This window comes from Pseudomassariella vexata, assembly GCF_002105095.1.
Source record: "Pseudomassariella vexata strain CBS 129021 chromosome Unknown BCR38scaffold_1, whole genome shotgun sequence".
In the NCBI taxonomy this organism is placed as follows: Eukaryota; Fungi; Ascomycota; class Sordariomycetes; order Amphisphaeriales; family Pseudomassariaceae; genus Pseudomassariella; species Pseudomassariella vexata.
This window is the reverse complement of record NW_024467956.1, coordinates 637,682-656,779: the sequence shown is the minus strand read 5'-3', so window position 1 is coordinate 656,779 and position 19,098 is coordinate 637,682. Positions and strand designations below refer to the sequence as shown.

General features: G+C 48.0%; 6 protein-coding genes and 1 non-coding gene across 7 annotated transcripts; 2 read left to right on the top strand and 5 right to left on the bottom strand.

The window, feature by feature from the left end:
- Positions 1-1,327: 1,327 nt before the first annotated feature.
- On the top strand, positions 1,328-2,272 carry BCR38DRAFT_404184 (alpha carbonic anhydrase; the record flags this gene model as incomplete). Its single annotated transcript, XM_040857820.1, has 2 exons — positions 1,328-1,466; positions 1,536-2,272. The coding sequence occupies 2 exons, from the start codon at positions 1,328-1,330 to the stop codon at positions 2,270-2,272; spliced, it is 876 nt and encodes a 291-aa protein (XP_040720647.1).
- Positions 2,273-2,979: 707 nt separating this feature from the next.
- BCR38DRAFT_519523 (cyclin-like protein) lies at positions 2,980-4,504 on the bottom strand. Its single transcript, XM_040865137.1, has 2 exons — positions 3,485-4,504; positions 2,980-3,425 (listed from the first exon to the last, which is right to left on the bottom strand). The coding sequence occupies exons 1-2, from the start codon at positions 4,286-4,288 to the stop codon at positions 3,177-3,179; spliced, it is 1,053 nt and encodes a 350-aa protein (XP_040720646.1). The 5' UTR covers positions 4,289-4,504; the 3' UTR covers positions 2,980-3,176.
- Positions 4,505-4,664: 160 nt separating this feature from the next.
- On the bottom strand, positions 4,665-7,453 carry BCR38DRAFT_519522 (uncharacterized protein; the record flags this gene model as incomplete). Its single annotated transcript, XM_040865136.1, has 3 exons — positions 4,665-5,366; positions 6,696-7,104; positions 7,172-7,453. 3 exons carry the CDS (start codon positions 7,451-7,453, stop codon positions 5,101-5,103), a joined length of 957 nt encoding a protein of 318 aa, XP_040720645.1. The 3' UTR covers positions 4,665-5,100.
- Positions 7,454-8,582: 1,129 nt separating this feature from the next.
- On the bottom strand, positions 8,583-10,083 carry BCR38DRAFT_453707 (uncharacterized protein; the record flags this gene model as incomplete). Its single annotated transcript, XM_040861624.1, has 7 exons — positions 8,583-8,639; positions 8,676-8,743; positions 8,954-9,148; positions 9,178-9,384; positions 9,565-9,693; positions 9,942-10,026; positions 10,081-10,083. The coding sequence occupies 7 exons, from the start codon at positions 10,081-10,083 to the stop codon at positions 8,583-8,585; spliced, it is 744 nt and encodes a 247-aa protein (XP_040720644.1).
- A 1,108-nt stretch (positions 10,084-11,191) lies between these two features.
- BCR38DRAFT_t6 lies at positions 11,192-11,263 on the bottom strand. The gene has a single exon. It is a non-coding gene; the product is annotated as a tRNA-Trp (tRNA).
- Positions 11,264-13,761: 2,498 nt separating this feature from the next.
- BCR38DRAFT_491923 (uncharacterized protein) lies at positions 13,762-16,144 on the bottom strand (the record flags this gene model as incomplete). The annotated part of the gene is made up of 5 exons (XM_040864685.1): positions 13,762-14,230; positions 14,315-14,801; positions 14,862-15,055; positions 15,114-15,257; positions 15,948-16,144. 5 exons carry the CDS (start codon positions 16,142-16,144, stop codon positions 13,762-13,764), a joined length of 1,491 nt encoding a protein of 496 aa, XP_040720643.1.
- Positions 16,145-17,907: 1,763 nt separating this feature from the next.
- BCR38DRAFT_415794 (uncharacterized protein) lies at positions 17,908-19,068 on the top strand. Its single transcript, XM_040859052.1, has 2 exons — positions 17,908-18,421; positions 18,481-19,068. Exons 1-2 carry the CDS (start codon positions 18,148-18,150, stop codon positions 18,786-18,788), a joined length of 582 nt encoding a protein of 193 aa, XP_040720642.1. The 5' UTR covers positions 17,908-18,147; the 3' UTR covers positions 18,789-19,068.
- Positions 19,069-19,098: the final 30 nt, after the last annotated feature.

The following is a 19,098-nucleotide window of genomic DNA, read 5'->3' as shown; positions in this document are numbered from 1 at the left end:
ATACGACAATTCAAACCCCATATGCACTCGCATCAAGCTGCTTTAACGACCTTTTAAGCTGTTATTCTGTTCATCGTGCCTGTTGAGGTACTTTTGTCATCTAAGTCCATCTGTCCAAGCCTATTAAGGCTCTGTTCTGCTATTCACCTGCTAAGGAGATTCTATTCTAGGACCTGTTTAGGCTTAGCCGATTATTCATACCTGCTGAGGTACTTTGTTAATTTGATCAGAATGATAAGGCTCTCTCAATTCATCTTTCGTTAACACCTTCCTAGAGAGAAAAATGGTGTAACATAGGGCTATACCGCACGAACAGTGAAGATATTTGGAGAGCTGTATTACTAATATTCAACTTCTTCTCGACGTCACTCCGCTGGGCACCTGCCCCAAGCTGATGGATCGCACACTTCGAGTAAGGTTTATTGATGCAAGGGATACCTAGTTCCATGCGTTGCTCAGCCCCAGGCTCTTGGCTACGCGGGGATTAGTCAATACTTGTACGGAGTATCAATTACCAAATGAAAAGGGCCGCATTTGGAACCGACCTGTTCGGGAGAAGCCTTGACCGTGAGTCATTGTCCCCTGTGGCACGTCAAATAGTCTGGTTCCACTGATACTTCATACTTCGTAGATCACGGAAAGATACTAAGGTAAATCGTCGAGTGATCGACAAATACTCAAATGACGACAGGGTATTTGACTCGCCTCCAAGCTAGTGGCACTTATTGATCCTATAGCAGCACGGGGAAGTAGAAATCTCTGGGTTTGGCAGAATCCAACAAACATCGAACATCGCTGCAATTCATAATTGGATTTTTCGCGGGGCGAGCCCGACCACAGGAAACAAGTTCGATTGGGGAAACAACGTGCAGGATGCGACCCCCCGAGTAACGGGTCGTCCAATATGTGATTACCGACGAACGGAAACACCAAGAGTCTCGAACGGGTCATTCTAGCATCGTTCATATTTCATCAGTAGACTTGCATATCCATGGTACGAAAGTCCCAATGCCAACACTCGCAACGTTCTTGGCTCTGGTCGCTTTATAGGAGTGGCCGAAGCTCAGCCAAGACTCTTAGGATGTGGATTGGAATTGGGCCACGAGTGACACGCCCCTGATTTCTATGCCAAGGGCGCGGAGATCGGAACCTCATAAAATTACCGACAAGTGCGCCTGACACGATATGGGGCAATATCCAACAGCAGAGGGTGTATAAGTGCGGTGATGAATCACGTTGAGATCGAAATGCTTCTCTACGTGCTACTTCCCAACTCTACCATAAACACTTTAGGTAACCCACGCTCGTTTTTACACCAACTCCGAGAATGATAGCGCAGTATCTCATCATACCATGCCTGCTCGCAGGCGCAGTGTCCGCCTGCGGGCCAACTATACGGAAACGTGCCACGGCAGCAGTGGCATGGACATACGTTGAGTCCTACGACTGGGGCGGGCTAGACGCCAGTAAGTGACTTAGACACACCCAACCTCCTCACAGCACGCCCGTAATATCCATGCTAACCGTCTCCCCAGGCTACGAGCTCTGCCAAACCGGGACAATGCAAGCCCCCATCCAGTTGCGTACAGACCAAGGCTCCTCCAACGCGCAGGCCATCACCTTCAACTATCCCGCCGAAGGCGTAGCAGGCCACTACTACAATTGGGGCTACGGCGCAGCCTTCCAGCTGTCCTATGACGCGGGGTGTACCGAAGGTGTCGCCTGCACCAACATCACGGGGCTGCCGAGCTTCACCTTTGCTGAAACAGATACCCTAAACGAAACTGTGTACCTCATCTCGTGGCACGTTCACGCCCCCGCCGACCACACCGTGCAGGGCCACCGGCCCAAAGCCGAACTGCACTTCGTCCACGTTGATGCTAATGGCCGCGAGCGCGCTGTGTTGTCGATGATGGTTGATCCGGAACTGAAGTCGTATTCGGATTTCTTCGGGCAGATGCCGTTTCCGTCGTCGAGAGCTGCTGGCACCAACAGGACGGCGGGAAATTTCCCGAATTTCAATCAAACGGATGCGGAGATCCATACACGAAATATGTACCCAATACCTGCGCTTGAGGAGGCACGACAATTCAATGAGTTCTGGACGTATCGGGGATCGCTTACTTCGCCACCTTGTACAGAGGGTGTTCGGTTCTTTGTTGCGAAGAATGTGTTGTCTGTCAGTAATGCACAGATGCAGGATATTTTGAGAATTAGTCGGTTTAGTTCGCGGAAAGAGCAAGATATCTGGATGCATTATGTCAATTTGTAAAAACGGATATTGGGCATGGGTGCTAATAGAAGTCTTCGCAAGATACCACGTATTTACTGTCATGTACTACACCATAATATTCCTACAGATTTTAGATGCCCACAAACTTACCAGGATTGCATACTCAACATGGTATACTTACAATGATTATTGTTGAGCATCGAACCTACTGTTAGTGTCGGACGCAATTCCCTTCGCTAGGCAGTTGGACATAATGAGCAACGGAGCACCTCAATAATACGTCCGAGTGGGCAAGCTGGGAGTTTCAGACTAGCGAGGACTACTTGGAAAATATGGTTCAATTCTCTCTTGTTCGTCAGAAAAGTGTGTAGAAAAGTGTGTTATTAGAAGGGTTCTTCTGTGCTCCTGATCAGGCCAAGGTTAACGTCTTATGGCCTAGTGCCACAGTGGCTCAAGGCAGTGGCTGTGTACACGCTAACTAGCTCTTGGCATATGCTTTGGCGAACAACGGTGTCGTGATTCCTGGGCGTCAAGGCATGATTTTGCTCGAGTCTTTTTGATTCAAATGAATTGTCTGGTTTTTCGTGGCAAGATATCATCATAAAGGGCGTACAGTCGGAAGCCGGACATGCACATGCCATCTCTACAAATATAGATAAACGAGCAAAGGCTGTTGTTGTACGTCGTACGGTTAGTTCTATTCCACCATCCGAATAAACTCAGACTCATCGTTGGCCGAGTCAATACCTACGCAATGTTCAACGTCTGTATATAAAGCATTTGTACATTACTAGATCATGCTGTGACTAATGTCAAAAGTGATGGGGTATAGAGCTGTCCACGGAGCATCATCACTCTTCGTATAGCCTCGTTCTTATGTCTCGTGCCCATCCTGGTGTTTCGTCGGCCTCCCTGCATTGGTCCTGGTCAGAAGCACTTCATCTCAACCTAGAGCAGGTCCAAAGGGATCATTGGCAGCCTCGGCCATCTTGCGCCTCTTAGCTTCGCGTTCGTCAACGAGGGCTCCACCAAAGACTGCCTCATCATCCTGCAGTCCAGACTTGGGCTTCTTGGGCTTCTGTCCGGCTTGTTCCTTCCTCGCCTTCTGCAAGGCCACCAAGTCGACTCTGTCGGGATCTCGGCACTTCTTCAGCTTCTTGATCAGAGGCTTCATCGCCTTCCTGACCTCTTGCTAGTTCAGCTGTTAGTATGATGCTACTGTATCACGAGGCATAAACCTGGAAAACTTACGTCATTCATCTTCTCTGGCGGCTCGCATTGCAACATCTCTCTACACGACTGCACCACCTCCACGACCTTCTTCTCGACTTCCCAAGGCGCCCCTGAGAACGCATTCTTTATCAACCGCTCCGCCAGATCCTCGTCTGCTAGTGACAAAGCAGCAAACATAATCTGACTCGGCGTATAATGAAAATACGCATCCGTGACTAACGGACTGTACTTAAGGATATTCCTAGCATTTCCATGCGCGCGATCAATCCTATCGTTCTCAAAACTCTCCAGCCGTCTTAACTCCATAATAGCGCCCTCAAGCGCCCGAAAGGGATGCCGCACATCGAACGCGAACCGTATTCCCTGGCACAAAATGTACTCGGCCGCAATCACCTCCTCGCCGGTAGTATTGGGGAACTTCTCCGCAAACTTGTTCAGCCGGATGTAGAACCCGTCGGCCTTGGACCCGAAGAACAGACACGTCTTGAGCAGCTCGGTCGGAGGGTACGTCATGATGGAGTTAGTGACGTAGAAGCGGCGCAAGAAGATGGCCGAGGTGGCGCGGATCTCGGTGGGGAGCTCGCAAAACTCGGCGGCGCGCAGGAGCTCGTTGGTGTAGTACGTCAAAAGGGAGGCTTCTTCGGCTGGGGTGAGGAAGTCAGGGATGGGGCAAACGGGTGGATTGGAGGATTGTAGACGTGCTGAGATGGCTGTTTTCGCGAGCATGTTGCTTTCGCTACGTAGGGAAGCGAGGTGGGAGGGCGCGAAGGACCACAGGCGGAATTGGGAGGATTGTCGGTAGCGCGCATCTTCGGTCGCCATTTTGGCTGAGGGAGTCGAGGCAGGGGATTTGGGTGAAATCGGGGCGACGAGGTACCAGGCAGTCGCAACGCAGATGCTGAGGTCACAAAGCTCCACAGGCGGTGTTGAATTTGAGAGGTGTTAAGAGAATATATTTTTGGCGCAGTAGAACCTCAGCGGCTAAGGTCGAGACGAGGCCAGGAATGTATTCGTGAAGCGCATGCTCATGGCAATGGTCGAAAGAAGGTCGGAATGGAAGCAGTTAGACACAAGCATGAAAGGGTACGATAAGGTACTTGTGTTACAGTTATCAGTTGTAGTTGCACTGTGCCAGCCACTTTGGTACTTCCCAATGCTGCTGATTATCGACGTGTTTTGATTTATACAACTGCGGCCACTCATTGATTCTAGCCAACATTCTTTTCCTATTTTCTTAAGACTCTCTTCCATATTGATCGACAAGAACCTTATAGGCTATATCATGCATGTTCATCTGACAGCCAACTCAATCCCAACTCAAGTAATCTTCAACCTAATCGTGATCGAATCCTGTTGGGACATGCCCGTCTTGCATATTTCCAGCTTTTTGTCGTTGACTGCTTCATTCCGAGCCTCGACAACGATAGCTTCGTCTCGCCCTTACTAATTTCATTCCGTCTTGCTTACTTCTTGCTTCGTCGCCTCTGTCGCTCCATGGCTGTTTTCGCCTTGCTCGCCTACCTTGTTTCGACCTTTGCCACCCAGTCTCTCAAGTTGCGTACCTTGACCTGTTTGGCAGCCAGATTTGCCGTCGAGTCCTGACTCTTGCTCGTAGTGACTGGGTTGGCTGCAATTCACGATCTGGGGGAGATAGGTTTATCTTGATCTTTGTACGGCACGTCCGACTTCTTCGCTTCCAAATCTGCCAGCCTCGGCGCCGTATTTCGGCCTGCCGAGGCTTGGTTCTTCTTCGCATTCTTAGGTTTGGCTGGAGCTTGCGACTGAGCTAACGACGTGGTGGCCTTCTGCGGGTTGTACTGAGCCTCTTCGGTGGCTGCCAAGTTCAACCTTGCCGCTTTGGTGCTCCCACACCGTAGACCCATGACTTGGCATTCTCCCTCTACATTGCAAGTTTTATTTTACGTTTGCGTAAACAATACAGATCTTCCAGCTAATTTATGTTGATTGCATCCTCCCGCGCAAGACCATCTCCCCACGAGTCAATCTCTTCTTCGCGCTCGGCGTTTTCTGCTTGTCTCAGCAAACGGGTCAGCGTTTTGAGGTTCCTCCTTGTGGTTGATGAGTTTACCCTCTAACGAATAAGCTCTGCTGGTCTTTTGTTATTTGCGTCGCGATCGCTCCATATTCGTGACTGTGTATGCCGCATAGCTGGAATTCGCGTTCTGGACTGGCTTGCGTGTGCGAGCGTCACCTCGATCTTCTTTCTGAACGAACTCTCTACACACCGTCTGATATGACTCTATGATACCGGGTTTGAACGCCAGTTCGGCTCGAGGTCTTCTTTCTCGTCGCCAGCGGACTATGCGGCCCAAGCCCCTGTCGCTCTCTGCCTGGCTCGTCGACGGTTGGATTCACCCTCTTCTAGCATTTCTTCGTCTAGAGTGTTTCATCGCAATCAATCCGCTTTAGTGGGTTGGAGAGGTACTTATAGCAAAGTAGGTGGGGTTGTAACTTCGAGTTGCGGCTCCAAAGCATCACAACAGTTTGACCAAAGTATAAAAGGATAAAAAGACCCACAAAGCCACATTTTGCTTATGTCCAAGACCCATGTAACACTTGACGTCGACCATAAGTCAATCAGAGCTGCTAAATATTTGCACCGTAGAAAAATCGGCACTGGAGCGTCTTAGTCAAGCCCAAGAACAAAAAATGTGCACCTGTATAGCCTCTTTTGCAGGCAGGGGCGGTTATCTTATGGCAGACGGACAGGGCTGCACAGATGACTATATAAAAAGTAAGAAATTATTAAATACATCATTTACTTGAGAGGTGGTATTGACCGGAGCTTCAAAGCCTTTCTCAGAGAAACAGAAATGGGCAACCCCCAAATAAAGAGGTGCAGGGTCGTATTGCAAGGAAGAGCATATCCATCTTTATGTCATGATACGACCAATACTTTACCAGGCTTGCTAATGACCTATTTACCAACATTATAGTTGAGACTATCGCAACCTAAACCTCTTAACTCACTTTGATACCAATGAATATACCAGGGGATTCGATACGTTGTTATATTAACTTCAAAAGAAAATGAACCAAGAATCCATCCATACGCCTGAAAGTCATCCAATTTCTTCATGCACGCTATCTCCATCGTGATTTGTGTCGCTGCTTACACGGATGAGAATATTCCCTTATCCGCCGACCCGACCACAATCGTCCTAACATGTCACTACTGCGACTACACGAGTGATAATACTTCACTCACTCACATGACCCCCTTTTTCCTCGTCCCTGACTTTCTTTTCGTCCTCCAGGGGCGCCAGCCGCCTTTCCCGGATGATAGCCCCTCCAGTCACTGCGCACAGCGTGACTAAGCACATGATATGCAGCACTACAAACTCCCGAATCCGTGATGAGGTGGAATCAAACGTCACATTTCCCCGCGTGTGCCATGAGACAGCACTCAATACCCGCACTGCATGGCTCCCAAACACGGGCAGCACAAAGCTCAGGGCGATGGATAAGCAGGTGAAAACCCACATGCGGAGTCTCAGTTTTCCGAACACGACGTGCTTGGCTCTATGGGGACCCATGTGCTGCGTTCGCCATAACCCGAGGGACTGCATACACGTGCCGATGGCAATGCCGCAGGCCATGGCGAAGATGATGGATATCTGGAAAGCGTCAGAAACAGAGTTTACACCCCTTTTACCTAGCATGGCATGGGTATGGTGCTTGTACATATCCACCGAATCGGACCAGCGGTAGGAGAATGAACTCGGAATGGTCCACGTCATCGAACGAAACCTTGAATTCGATGATTCCGAAAGCCAGGGTTAAACCAACCACCCAGCAAATAGATGCGTCGACCAGCGCGTGGATGTAGCGTTTTGTGCGTGGGTGGAGCCACCTGGCTTTCATGAACTTGGAGAGCTTGCCTCTGGTGGCTTCGGTGGGAGGTGTGGACGGCGCCTCCGCCGGAGTAGGACCTGTGTTAGGTAGGCTTTCCGTAGGAACCTCCATGATGAATGGGGATCGGGTATAATTCTTGATGCTATTGAGGGCCTCTCGAAAGTTTGTCCCCGGGGCATTGGTAGCGAGGAAGCCGTTAATCTTTTATATACAATGAACATCTCGGAATGATCGATGTTATCTGCAAACTGAACGAGCAGTCTCTCCCATTTCATGAAACAATGGGAGGGTCAACAGCCGAGCATTGGACCACAAGTGTATCGTAACAGTAGCAAACGCATGAATATTCATCAAATCTTTGTGCTCCTGATCACTTGAGTCTCGCCTCTATTGATCCCGGAGTAACTGTCTAGGGACATGATTCTGTATCATGACGATCCAGTATCAAATTTGCCGTAAGTCAACGCATGCAGGTCCTCGCTTAGGGTTCCATGTTTCACATAAGCTTTTGGTGAACACATGGTTGTGCAGGTGCTCCATTGATACCAACCAAACGGCTTCATGTTCCACATGACTCGGCTATCATAGCCAGTCGGTGTCTTTTCATGTGCTCAAGTGTCAAAGTTGCATCCGTCAATGCATCAATACGGCAGATATCCGTCTGAACGTGTCCGTCGTAATTCAGAAACAGTTCCTCTGGAATTTTGTCGAACTGGCACAGCACGACTACGGCCTTAAGATAGGACGCTGTCTTATGTTTCCTCTTGCATTTAAAGTTATGTCACTTGTTCCGTCAGTCGGCCGCAAACTTGGATGTTGACATAGTTCGCCCCGGCATTTGGCAGCTTCCACCAGCTGCGACAACATTTTCGTGCATATTTATGGCACATGCGAATCAAAACCAAGCCGGTTCTTTCAAAAAAAATCGATGAAGTATGTCATTTCATCTCTAATGACAAACGGAAATATGCCGCGGCATGACGTCTTGTTAATGCACCTGGGAATCTCCCTGAATTTCAGTCATTTCAACCAATGCTGTCGCTATATTCCCGGCGTTGCTCCAACACAACCTTGCAACCGTCACATAGGCCATCAAAACGATCGATAAACCATCATGTAGCAATTTTCATCTCCCCCTTGAAGAGCTTCCTCTGCGAGTCTGCGAGAACAAAACCGAAACAACCAGGCATACAGCACTGCTTTATCCTTGCGTATTGAAGCATACATATTAGTGGCTGAACTAACCGAGCGTTGTGAAGCTGATGGAGTAGGTCATCTTCGCGGGTGGCACTATGGTCTGGATCACCGCGTAGCCGGCTTAGATGAGATATACCGCCCCGATTCCGACGAGGACCTCGAGGCCGTATATTATCTCCGTGGGTTTGTTAGTAATGATACGAGCTTTTTCTTTTCTGTTTTTTCTTTTCTTTTGAGAAAGTTCGGAGTGAGAAAAACTGTCAAGTGTCGTAGAATAACGCTAGAAACTTACAAAGAAGCACTCCCCCAACTATCTTCATTACACCTCCAAAGATATAACATTGTTAAAAGTGATCGAATCGTGACATGAGATGTATATTGCATAGGAACTACGCGCTGGGGACAAAGATCAACTGAGAAGCATCACTGTAGATCTGATATGGTTGTCGCCCCAGCTGAACAGGAAGGAGAGCGGTATATAGTAGACAGTGATGACTTCTGTGACGTTGACAGCCGCCATTCTATTGACAAGCAGCACGGCATTTCTGGTCCGCAAGAACTGGACTGGGAGAACGTGCTGCGTCTTCGCTGTGAATAACGCGAAACCTGCTGTAGCTTGAAGGCATTGCAGAAAACACCAGTCACGGCAAACAGGGCAATGGCCTGAACGCTATTCCAGGCATGCACACTTCCGCCAAAGTTGATGGTCATAATGAGGGGTATTATGGCTGCCATACTGAGGATACTGCCAGCGAAGTCGACCTCCCAGAGGAGTTGTGTCGATTTACTCCCAAGTCGCAGTTTGAACGAAAGAACCAGGAAGAGGTAGACGGGGGCGAAGATCCCTTTAATGCAGAAATTGATATAGAAAGCCCATCACCAATCACGGTACCTAGAACAGTACCAATTCTCCAGAAAAGACCGCTGAAGTACTACACGATCAGTACTACCGTAGTTTCTGAGTAATATATGAACATGGATGAGGGTACAAAAGCCAAGCTCAACTACCTAGAACGCTCACGGACCGAAGTCACTGCCGACAGCAGCGTCAGGGTGCCAAATTGTTGCGCCGGAGTCCGCGAGAAGACGGCCGACGACAACAACAGTCATGTTGGGCGCGGTCCCGCAGAGGGCCGATTCGAGATGATTTAAAGCTATTCCGTATCGAAAATGCGGTCTATATTGCCAATGGGAAGGACTGCGGCTGTGCCGCCGAGGAGGAAACTGTTTGCGCCATGAGTCGTCAGTTTAGGTGTTGCATGCTGTCATCAACTGGGAAGGCGAAGAAGGACTCACCCAACCGAGATTCATGGTCGCTTCAAAGAGTGCCCGAATGCGTTTACCAGTGTTTTACTGTTCATGTGTGGATGCAGCGCTAGTGGGAAGGGTATAGTCGAGGTACGCACAAGGGTGATATTGGCGACTACGATTTTATCCAGCGTGTACAGAAAAATGTTGGACAGTGTGCTTGTGACAGGTAAAACCCACTATTCGATTTTTCAGTGCTTGTTCAATAAATATTGAGTCCAGGTGGAAGTAACCATGATTCCGTGAATATATATTATGGGAGCGTGGTCTACCAGCTTGGCTTCTTCGATTTAGGGCGCGTTTGCTTCCACATCATCGCTAGCGTTCAAGAACCCGTTTTTGGCCTGTTCTGTCTGTTCGGTTGCGCTTGTCGATGTCATTATTCCAGCGTTAAAGTGGCAATGAATAGTGACGTAGGGACAGGGGTTTTTGGAAGGGTATTTTCCGATGAAATATGCGATGAGTCTGTTTTGGGAACAATATATAAGGAACTATTGAGGTCCAAGGACGGACTGTTGGTGAGAATAAATGAAAAGGACAAAAGATGACGGGAGAGGAAGAAGTCCTTGTGTTTTTCCAGTTGTTCATGATTGGTGCCTGCTAAGGCCCAAGGCCTAGAGAGATTCTATTTGATGAATTCAAGCCTGTTAAGCGACCTATCGAGATCTCATTATGTTGTTCTGCTTGTTAAGTCATTCCCGTTAATCTAATTATAGCGATACGGCTCTTTCTTCTGTGGCTATCCACCTATGTAGTAGACCTTATTGAATATTTGTGTTCCATCTCCATCTCCTTTGCACTAGGGGCTTCTCGCCTAGGGTTCAATACGGTCTGGCCGGTGTCGGAAGGAGAAACTAACCCCTCGGCCAATAGACCAAAAGATCTTTAACACCAGTGTATCGCTGATATTTGGTCCGACTAACTACTGTATACAGCAGTCTATGGCTATATCACCGTCAGCACTGTGACAGCCGGATAAGCATAGCTCCTCGAATAAGACGGACTCGACGATGTTGAAGAGCTTTTATGTACGTGAAGATATATGTACCAAGGATATAATGAAACCAAGCTAAGGCCGTTGTCGACGATAGTTTAATATTACTTCTGCAATGCGAATTTACTTATTCAGCATATCTCCAGCACCCTGTTAACTCATCTGCAAGTTATTTTTATATGTACATATGTTAAATGTTAATAATGAGGTACGAATGCATATATATCTTGAAATATGTAAAAGAGTAAAGGTTTACAAAGTTACTAGAAGGCAAATCTGTACTGAATTATAGCATCAAAAGCAAAATCTGAGCAATGCTCATAAATATTCAATGAACACTTACTCACACATGACCGATACCCGATTTGAACGGATAACCTTTCGATCTGGAGTCGAACGCGCTACCGTTGCGCCAACCGGCCAATACTTGTTGATCAATAAGTGAGGCATTTGGTATTTGTATATCAATATTGAGTGTGGGAACTTGCACCGCCACTGTGGGGGAAGATAACTTCTTCTGATTACACTGTTACTTTGAGCATGACGCACTGTGCTATTAATTCTTCGGCCCATTCTCTAGGGCGATCTCTCGACCTTTAACGTACTTGGTTTCAAGTTCTGGATATACATTACCACGCCGGTTTAATCTCAAGACGCGCAAGTGTTAATCATGCGATGTAGTGATCAAGTAGAGGTGTTATCCTTGCAGCATAGTGCACTGAGTTGTAAGGTTCACATGTTTAATCCGTCCAAGTATCCATTATTATGTCAGGGTACGGCTAGGCCGAAGGCAATAGTACAGAGTGATGGGGAGTAACGGGCGTCCCTCCTACGTAATACCGGGTGGTCACTGGCGGTCTCAGGTAGGGGTGCCCACGGTGATGCATTGATCTCTGCCCTCTCTATCTTCCTTCGTCTCGACTCCTTACTTATAGCCAGCCGAGGTTCTCTCTTGGATTCTGGATGTTTGCTTCCGTATGTCTGTGTTCCTCCGACTTCGGCCAATATCTTGGACAGCGGCTCCTTATCTGCAACCAAGCGATTCCCTATCCGCTGCAAACGGCTTCAACGGCTCTCTAGCCGCCACAAACGGCTTCCTACCTGGTGGAAGCCGGCCCGCCTCGGATGACACTTGTGGCTCTGACAACTCCTTCCCTATCCTACTTCGAGATGGTCCTTATATAGATAGCTAGGCCGTCGCTTGGACCCGGCATAACAGCAGGGTCGGCGATGCCAAGGATCTTGACTCTCGTCATCCCAAAGCTTCACATAGATTGTAATCATGACTCGGGAGTCTTTTGTCCGAAACACCCCTCCGGCGGCCCGCCGGTGTCCTGCGTTCAGTGTCCTGACACCCACTGGTGCCTATGGCATTCTGTTCTCTGACATATTAGAAGACACAGCTGGCTACAAAACATCAAGAGATTATTTCAAATTGGGAGATCCATCTCTCAGACGAGACAACTATCTTTGATGTTCAATGGTTGTTGTATGGTTGGAGGGATACATGTATATCCTTGGCCATTATTACTGCTGTCTGTACCTCACAGCGACACGTCCAGAAAACCCCGAGGCTAGAGAGAGCCTCACTTCAGCACAACTCTGCTACTTCAGGGTGCTAAAAGGCGCCGACACACTTACACTATCCCCTATTCAACAGCCACCGATTGTTAACTGCCTTTCACATCTATTCTGGCTTATCGTATCCACATCCGCACCAAGATGCACTATATATCTACAAAGAAGCGACGAGGTGCAGCTTCTGCTGAGGAAGTCGGCCACACGCGTGAAGATAGCATTCGCCCCAACCAAGCTACCATACAGGATGGCTGGATGTGTGAGAACCAGATGACTGCTTCTGTTCTCTGCTCTCTGTCAAGTCACCGATTCAATAACATTGCTGAGAGACCTGTAGTGTCGCTTTTACTACCCTCATCAGCTGGCAGACATGCATCTGGTCGAAAAGAGCCTGAAGCTTAAGCATTAGTCGTCGTTGCGGTCTGCAATGACAACGGTTAACCTATAACCGCACCGTCACAATTTATTGGATGGCCAAAACTTATCTGGCACCCTGTGCAGATGTTAAAAGGTTTAAGAACTACCTTAGCAAGTGCTGCTCTAAAGCAGAGAACAAGTCAAGGGCTCCATTCTATCATATAGGCGAGTAGAGCTTCGATATCAGTCCCAACTCCAGCTCTAGCCGACAACGAGGGTGAACTATCACTGCAATAACAGTTTATAAACTGGGCATCATACCCCTCGTGGACAGCAGGGAAGAATTGGTAGCTCATGGCGAACATGTCATATCCACTTGTTGTGACGGGCCGTGGAAATGCGGAAGAGACATCGAGCGTAATATCTCACGCATGGGAGGTTTCAGTAACTAATAATTGAGATTATTCTCTCGGTTTAGGTTAAGACACCATTCCAAATAGACTGCCTATGTAGGCTGTAGGTATATTGTATGTAAATACCAACTGTACCAGTTGTTCACACGATTAGCCTTGCTTGCCCCTTGCTATAACTGTAGGGCTTCAAGGCTCCATTTACTAAGAAGGGCCTGAGCTTAGGATCTTAAAACTTCGGAATTCTATCTTTTCTTGTATTAATAATGCTACATTGATTCAAATATTGTGATAATTAAATCAAGACGTCAATGGTTTGACTTATTATAATCTCATAATAGAGTCTGATATTGCCCGCAGAGTAATAGAGCTTAGGTTTGTAAATAATGAAAATTCTAAATAGGGGCTCCATGTCGGGATTAGGCGTGGGGATATAAGATTCCTAGCATAGTATAATACGAAACCCCATTTTGGAAAGCTGACTGCGCCTGTATACATGGCTCAATAATGGTTTCCATCCAAAAACAAAAAAAAACCAAACAAAACGCAGGAGCTACAGGCCAGCTATTTACCATTCAGCATGTATGCTTCAACTCGAACTCGATCTGCGGAGTCCCCGAGAAATTTGCTGGCACCGCATAGGAAATATTATAAATGAAGTGGTCCCTCAACTGCACCCCATAGACAACCTCAAGCTGAAGCAATCCTGGCGCCGATACATTGACGCCCAGACAAGGAAGATTGTCAAAGCCCGTAATCATGTTCCCTTTCTTCGATGGAAGCGTCCACGAAGGCGGGATCCCGCTAAGCGCAAACGTGAAGATATCTGCCCCCTCGGCCGTCGAATCTGGGTACGAGATAGTCAGTGAACTTGGCCCCGCCACGGCTTCGATGGCCGTCGTCGTCGGATACAGCGAGAAGAAGCCATTATATGGATAAGTGCTGTGTTCAGGTTCACTAGCCCAGTGTACGATAGCAGGGACGAATTGATCGCCCCAACCCTTGTCGGTTTTGACGGTGTAGGCACCGATCATAAGTCCAGCGCTGACTCAAGATGTGGCGATTCGTTTCTGATTGGTGGTGGTGCTCTCATAGACTGTCTTATTAATGAATCGCTCGCCATCCCACCACCCTTTCGCCTTGAGGACAGAGGCGGTGTCATCGTCGATATTTTCTGCAATGTGGTTGACAACAAGTGCGATGGCAGCGCCTTGCACCACGTCGTATAGCAGATCAGGTTCGCCTCTCAGTGGCTGCGGCCCGTACTCTCGACCAAACACGCCCCACCAGGTCAAGGAGATGATGGCCGAGTGCGTGGTTGCATCCCGGGTGTAGGCGCGATCGTATGGTCCAGCCATGTTGCCAAGAAATGGGTTGTAGTGTGCTGCGATATCTTTCCAGAGCTCCCGGATGATTAACGGCGCTCCAAGAGTCATTGGGGCATCGGCCGGTCCGTAGGCGATATTGGCGGCAAGGGCCCAATTGACGATTCCATAGTAGTTGGGAGCGTTGTATTCACCCAAGACATTTTGCCCCTCTCGCTGGAAGAGAGCCATGATATCGTTGCCAGATTGCCGGGCGAACTCGATGAGAGTCTGATTGTTCCGTCGCGTGCCTGCGTTCTAAGTTAGCCTTGATTTAAATGAAACATATCTCGTTGCGATAGTGTACTGACCAATGCAACCTACATTCAATGCCCGCATGATTGCAATGTTTGAATACTCGCTGGTCAAATTGTCATCCTTTGGAAATGTGCCGTTGCGTCGCATGCCGCCAACTGCCGCAGCTTCTACCGCATCCTCGATGCGTAGTATGAGGTCTTTACTGAGCAAACACGAGAATTCCTCGACAACTTGAACAAGCTGTGTTCTGTCCGATTGGTTGGTACAGAGGGGCGACTTTGAGCAAAGTTATCACCAGCACTTACCCAATGAACTCCCTCCAATTTGGATCATATGACTCGAAGATTTCAGGCTCATACAGACCAGGCTTCGGATCCGGAATATCAGCTGCATCTTTGAATGTGCCATACCACGCAGCCTCATAATTCTTAGTATACTGGGTATCAAGGCTGTCGCCTCGTTAGTCGCCTCGTCGTCGTATTGTGTCAGAGAACAGAATGCCATAGGCACCAGTGGGTGTCAGGACACTGAACGCAGGACACCGGCGGGCCGCCGGAGGGGTGTTTCGGACAAAAGACTCCCGAATCATGATTACAATCTATGTGAAGCTTTGGGATGACGAGAGTCAAGATCCTTGGCATCGCCGACCCTGCTGTTATGCCGGGTCCAAGCGGCGGCCTAGCTATCTATATAAGGACCATCTCGAAGTAGGATAGGGAAGGAGTTGTCAGAGCCACAAGTGTCATCCGAGGCGGGCCGGCTTCCACCAGGTAGGAAGCCGTTTGTGGCGGCTAGAGAGCCGTTGAAGCCGTTTGCAGCGGATAGGGAATCGCTTGGTTGCAGATAAGGAGCCGCTGTCCAAGATATTGGCCGAAGTCGGAGGAACACAGACATACGGAAGCAAACATCCAGAATCCAAGAGAGAACCTCGGCTGGCTATAAGTAAGGAGTCGAGACGGAGGAAGATAGAGAGGGAAGAGATCAATGCATCACCGTGGGCACCCCTACCTGAGACCGCCAGTGACCACCCGGTATTACGTAGGAGGGACGCCCGTTACTCCCCATCACTCTGTACTATTGCCTTCGGCCTAGCCGTACCCTGACATATTGTCCCCAGATATTGCAATTAGATAACTTACACGCTTTCGATAGCAGCGATGCCTCTCTCAATATCATCGCCTTCTGCTCGATACAGTAACCCTGGTATGTACCAGGCAGTGAACCGTGTGTTCAGCTGTCCTCGGTCCTGGTACCAGATATAGTTAAATGATGGATCATATCTCGAGTCCCCCACCTGGACTGAATAATCAAATAGGCTTTGAGCAGCTAGTGTCATCAGCCTCTGTGTTCCCACTGGTCACATTACGGAGCATTGCTTGTTCACATACCTGGTGTTAACCTTGAGGTCCCGCTGGACAACGACTTCGCTATTACAAAGCAACGGCACCCAGCCAATGCCACTGTATTTAACATTGAATAGTGCATGATGCCGGACGCTGCAAAATTGTAAGACTGTCACTTGCGAGAAACAGAACTAAGTGAAGAGAATCAGGATTGACAAATAACATGGCTCGATATTTCATTTTAGATACGACTATAATCGAGCATGATTACAACCTCTGAATCTCCATTTTCCTTGGAGTTAGCAGAGGGGTGAAACCACAAACGATGGTACACTGGAATAGTTCGAGCTTTTAGTAACTCATGAAGATATCACGTTCACCGAGAAAAGTACTCTTTCTTTCATCATGTGAGCGGAGGACTGATGGAAGTTGGTCACAGTTGCCTCGCTAGAGGTGGTCTGTAGAGATGTGGGAATACAAATCTTGGATGCAAGAAAAGGTATTACAGCTATGGGCTAAAGAGGAAATGGAGTCATTGCTATAGCAGTGTGCTACTAAAATATCTTGGAGATAGCGATGCATGTTTAGCTGCTGATAGACAACGTTCAAGCGTAGTAGTTGCATTCACAGCAAGCGAGTATTATAATTCACAATAAGGCAAATGCGGAACTAAAAGGGGTTAAGACATTGCTGGAAAGAAATAGTCGACAATGTGAGGTTGAGCAGATTTACAGGGCTTATTCCCAAATAGAAGCATTCCCTACATTCTTTGTCAATTTCTTATGTTGGGCCCCTGTCTGCCCAAATTCCCATGACCGACAAACTGTTGGACATGAATTAAGCGTTGGACGCAGGTCATGCGGCAAAGTAGTCTCGTTTCTTCATGTTGGTTCTACCGAGCTGTTGGTGTTGCCTCAGTTATTACCAAATTTCTTTGTTTCGCCAAACGGAATTCTGCACCAGCAAGAACTAAATTCCCAATCCCACAACGAATCTTGAATGCTATATCTCTAGGAAGATTAGACAAGTAGGCGAGAACCACTACGATCGGAAGATCGAGCCGAGTAAAGTATCGGCGAAGATCTCGGGTAAGGCCTCCACAAGTGAGTCACTCGTGATTGGTGGCTAGAATACTTTGTCTGATGGGCCTGCAATGTATTTGCTCGTATTGGACATGGAGGAGTTACTCAACGATGCATGCCAAGTTGAGACGAATGGTTCTCTGTTAACCGTACATGTGTGGTCCATATTAGAAGCGGCGCTTAGTGTCTGTCCTTGAGCAGTAACAGGTTTCAGATGGTGGCAGTTCAATCCTGGGATTTAGTTGACTCCACGTTGACCATCTAAGCTTTACACATATCCTATTTTTGTAGACCAGGATTGCGACTTAGTATGCTCAGTTCAAAAGATATCTCTACAGTACATAGGTACTGTAGTTTATACTTACTGTCTCTAAATACGTTTCGTGGTTGGTGGTAGTAAGCGAAAGTGATTTATTCCTAGGACTTGGTGGCTTAAATAGCTTGGCTCTGCCGGTGATAGCCAAGTGGCCTCCACCTCAGTGCATACAACCAGGCATACGCGACATGTGCTGGCATTCATACCAATAACCATTCCGCACTGATCTGCATGACAGCTGGGCAGACGTATTTTCAGCTTGTCGACGAGGGCTGTGTCGGTAATCTTCCCTGTATTCTTCCCTAATCGGACAAAATTCATTATTTCCGGCAATAGCAATCGATGTCAGTGGCGAGAACCAAGATAGACAGCGACATCAAATACGACCTGTTTCTGCCAAGTATATTCATTGCGCGTTCCTGTCACCGACTGCGTTGTAATGGACGTGTGGAGACATGTACGGCACGACTTGATTAGTTCTTGGCGAAGGACCTAGATTGATATAAGAAACATCACAATAACCCCATCAAATCATACACATCATCATCAATATTCCAGTATCTCAATCTCATCCTTTGAAATCATTCATAACACCGATATGCGCGTCGATAGTCTCCCCATCATTCTGACGCTTGTCGCCCTGGGTGCCTGCGAGAACAACGTTGAGGCCGACGATGTCCCGCAAGCGTGCCGCAGTGTCGATGCCTGTCTAAATATCTTCGAACTCTCCAGAACCTGTGATGAGTCGACGAGCAACTCCGACGGCTACAACGACTGTGTGTGCGGATCGACCATTGCACAGAGCACCTTGACAGACTGTGCCGATTGTGTTGCCCGAAACGTGCAGCAGATCGAAGATCGCACAGATAATGGTAAATACAACATGCCTCCCGGTTTTTTCTTCAATATGTCGCTTATAAAGTGAGTAAAGACGTGACGGACTTGATGTCCGATTGCGGGTGGACTTACACCGGCACGATTTTGTCGAGTGGAAGCGCTACGATGAGGGCTACAACCAGTGCTGCAACAACTGCTTCTACGACCCTCTTGTCGCAGTCCGTCGCTTCGACAATTGTGACCATCACGAGTTCCGATACCACGTTCGTGAGCACGCAGACCTCGGTTGTGGGAGCATCTGCTACTACCGGTTCGAGCTCTGAGGCAAAGGCGCCGATGGTGACTGCTGCTGCAGGTAGCTTTCTCTTTGGAATGGCTTTGGCTCTGCCTGCGTTACTATGAATAAGTTCGATGGCGATTCTGAGTAGCTGAGTTGAATATGGTATCATCACATGATAAGACGTGCTGGCACGCAACATGGTGGTTGAAGGGATTATCTCGCGGTTGGGATGGTTAAGTATCTGGAATTATCCGTACGTGTTATGTTTTCGAAGTATATTTCACTGAGTGAACCCATTGACCGACAAGCTCATTGTAATGAAATATTTATCTATGGTCACATACATATAACTATATCATCGTATTACAATGATAAACTCGAAGCTTCGGCACATTATGATAGTCGTGCAATGTTTCTGAATGAATCGCGTAA

Excerpts from the sequence above, each read along its gene's own strand:
- BCR38DRAFT_519523 (XM_040865137.1), bottom strand. The coding sequence starts at position 4,288 with ATGGCGACCGAAGATGCGCGCTACCGACAATCCTCCCAATTCCGCCTG. Across the intron at positions 3,426-3,484 it reads CGCCAGAGAAGATGAATGAC|CAAGAGGTCAGGAAGGCGAT; the intron begins GTAAGTTTTCCA and ends CAGCTGAACTAG.
- BCR38DRAFT_415794 (XM_040859052.1), top strand. The coding sequence starts at position 18,148 with ATGCGCGTCGATAGTCTCCCCATCATTCTGACGCTTGTCGCCCTGGGT. Across the intron at positions 18,422-18,480 it reads CGAAGATCGCACAGATAATG|ACGTGACGGACTTGATGTCC; the intron begins GTAAATACAACA and ends AAGTGAGTAAAG.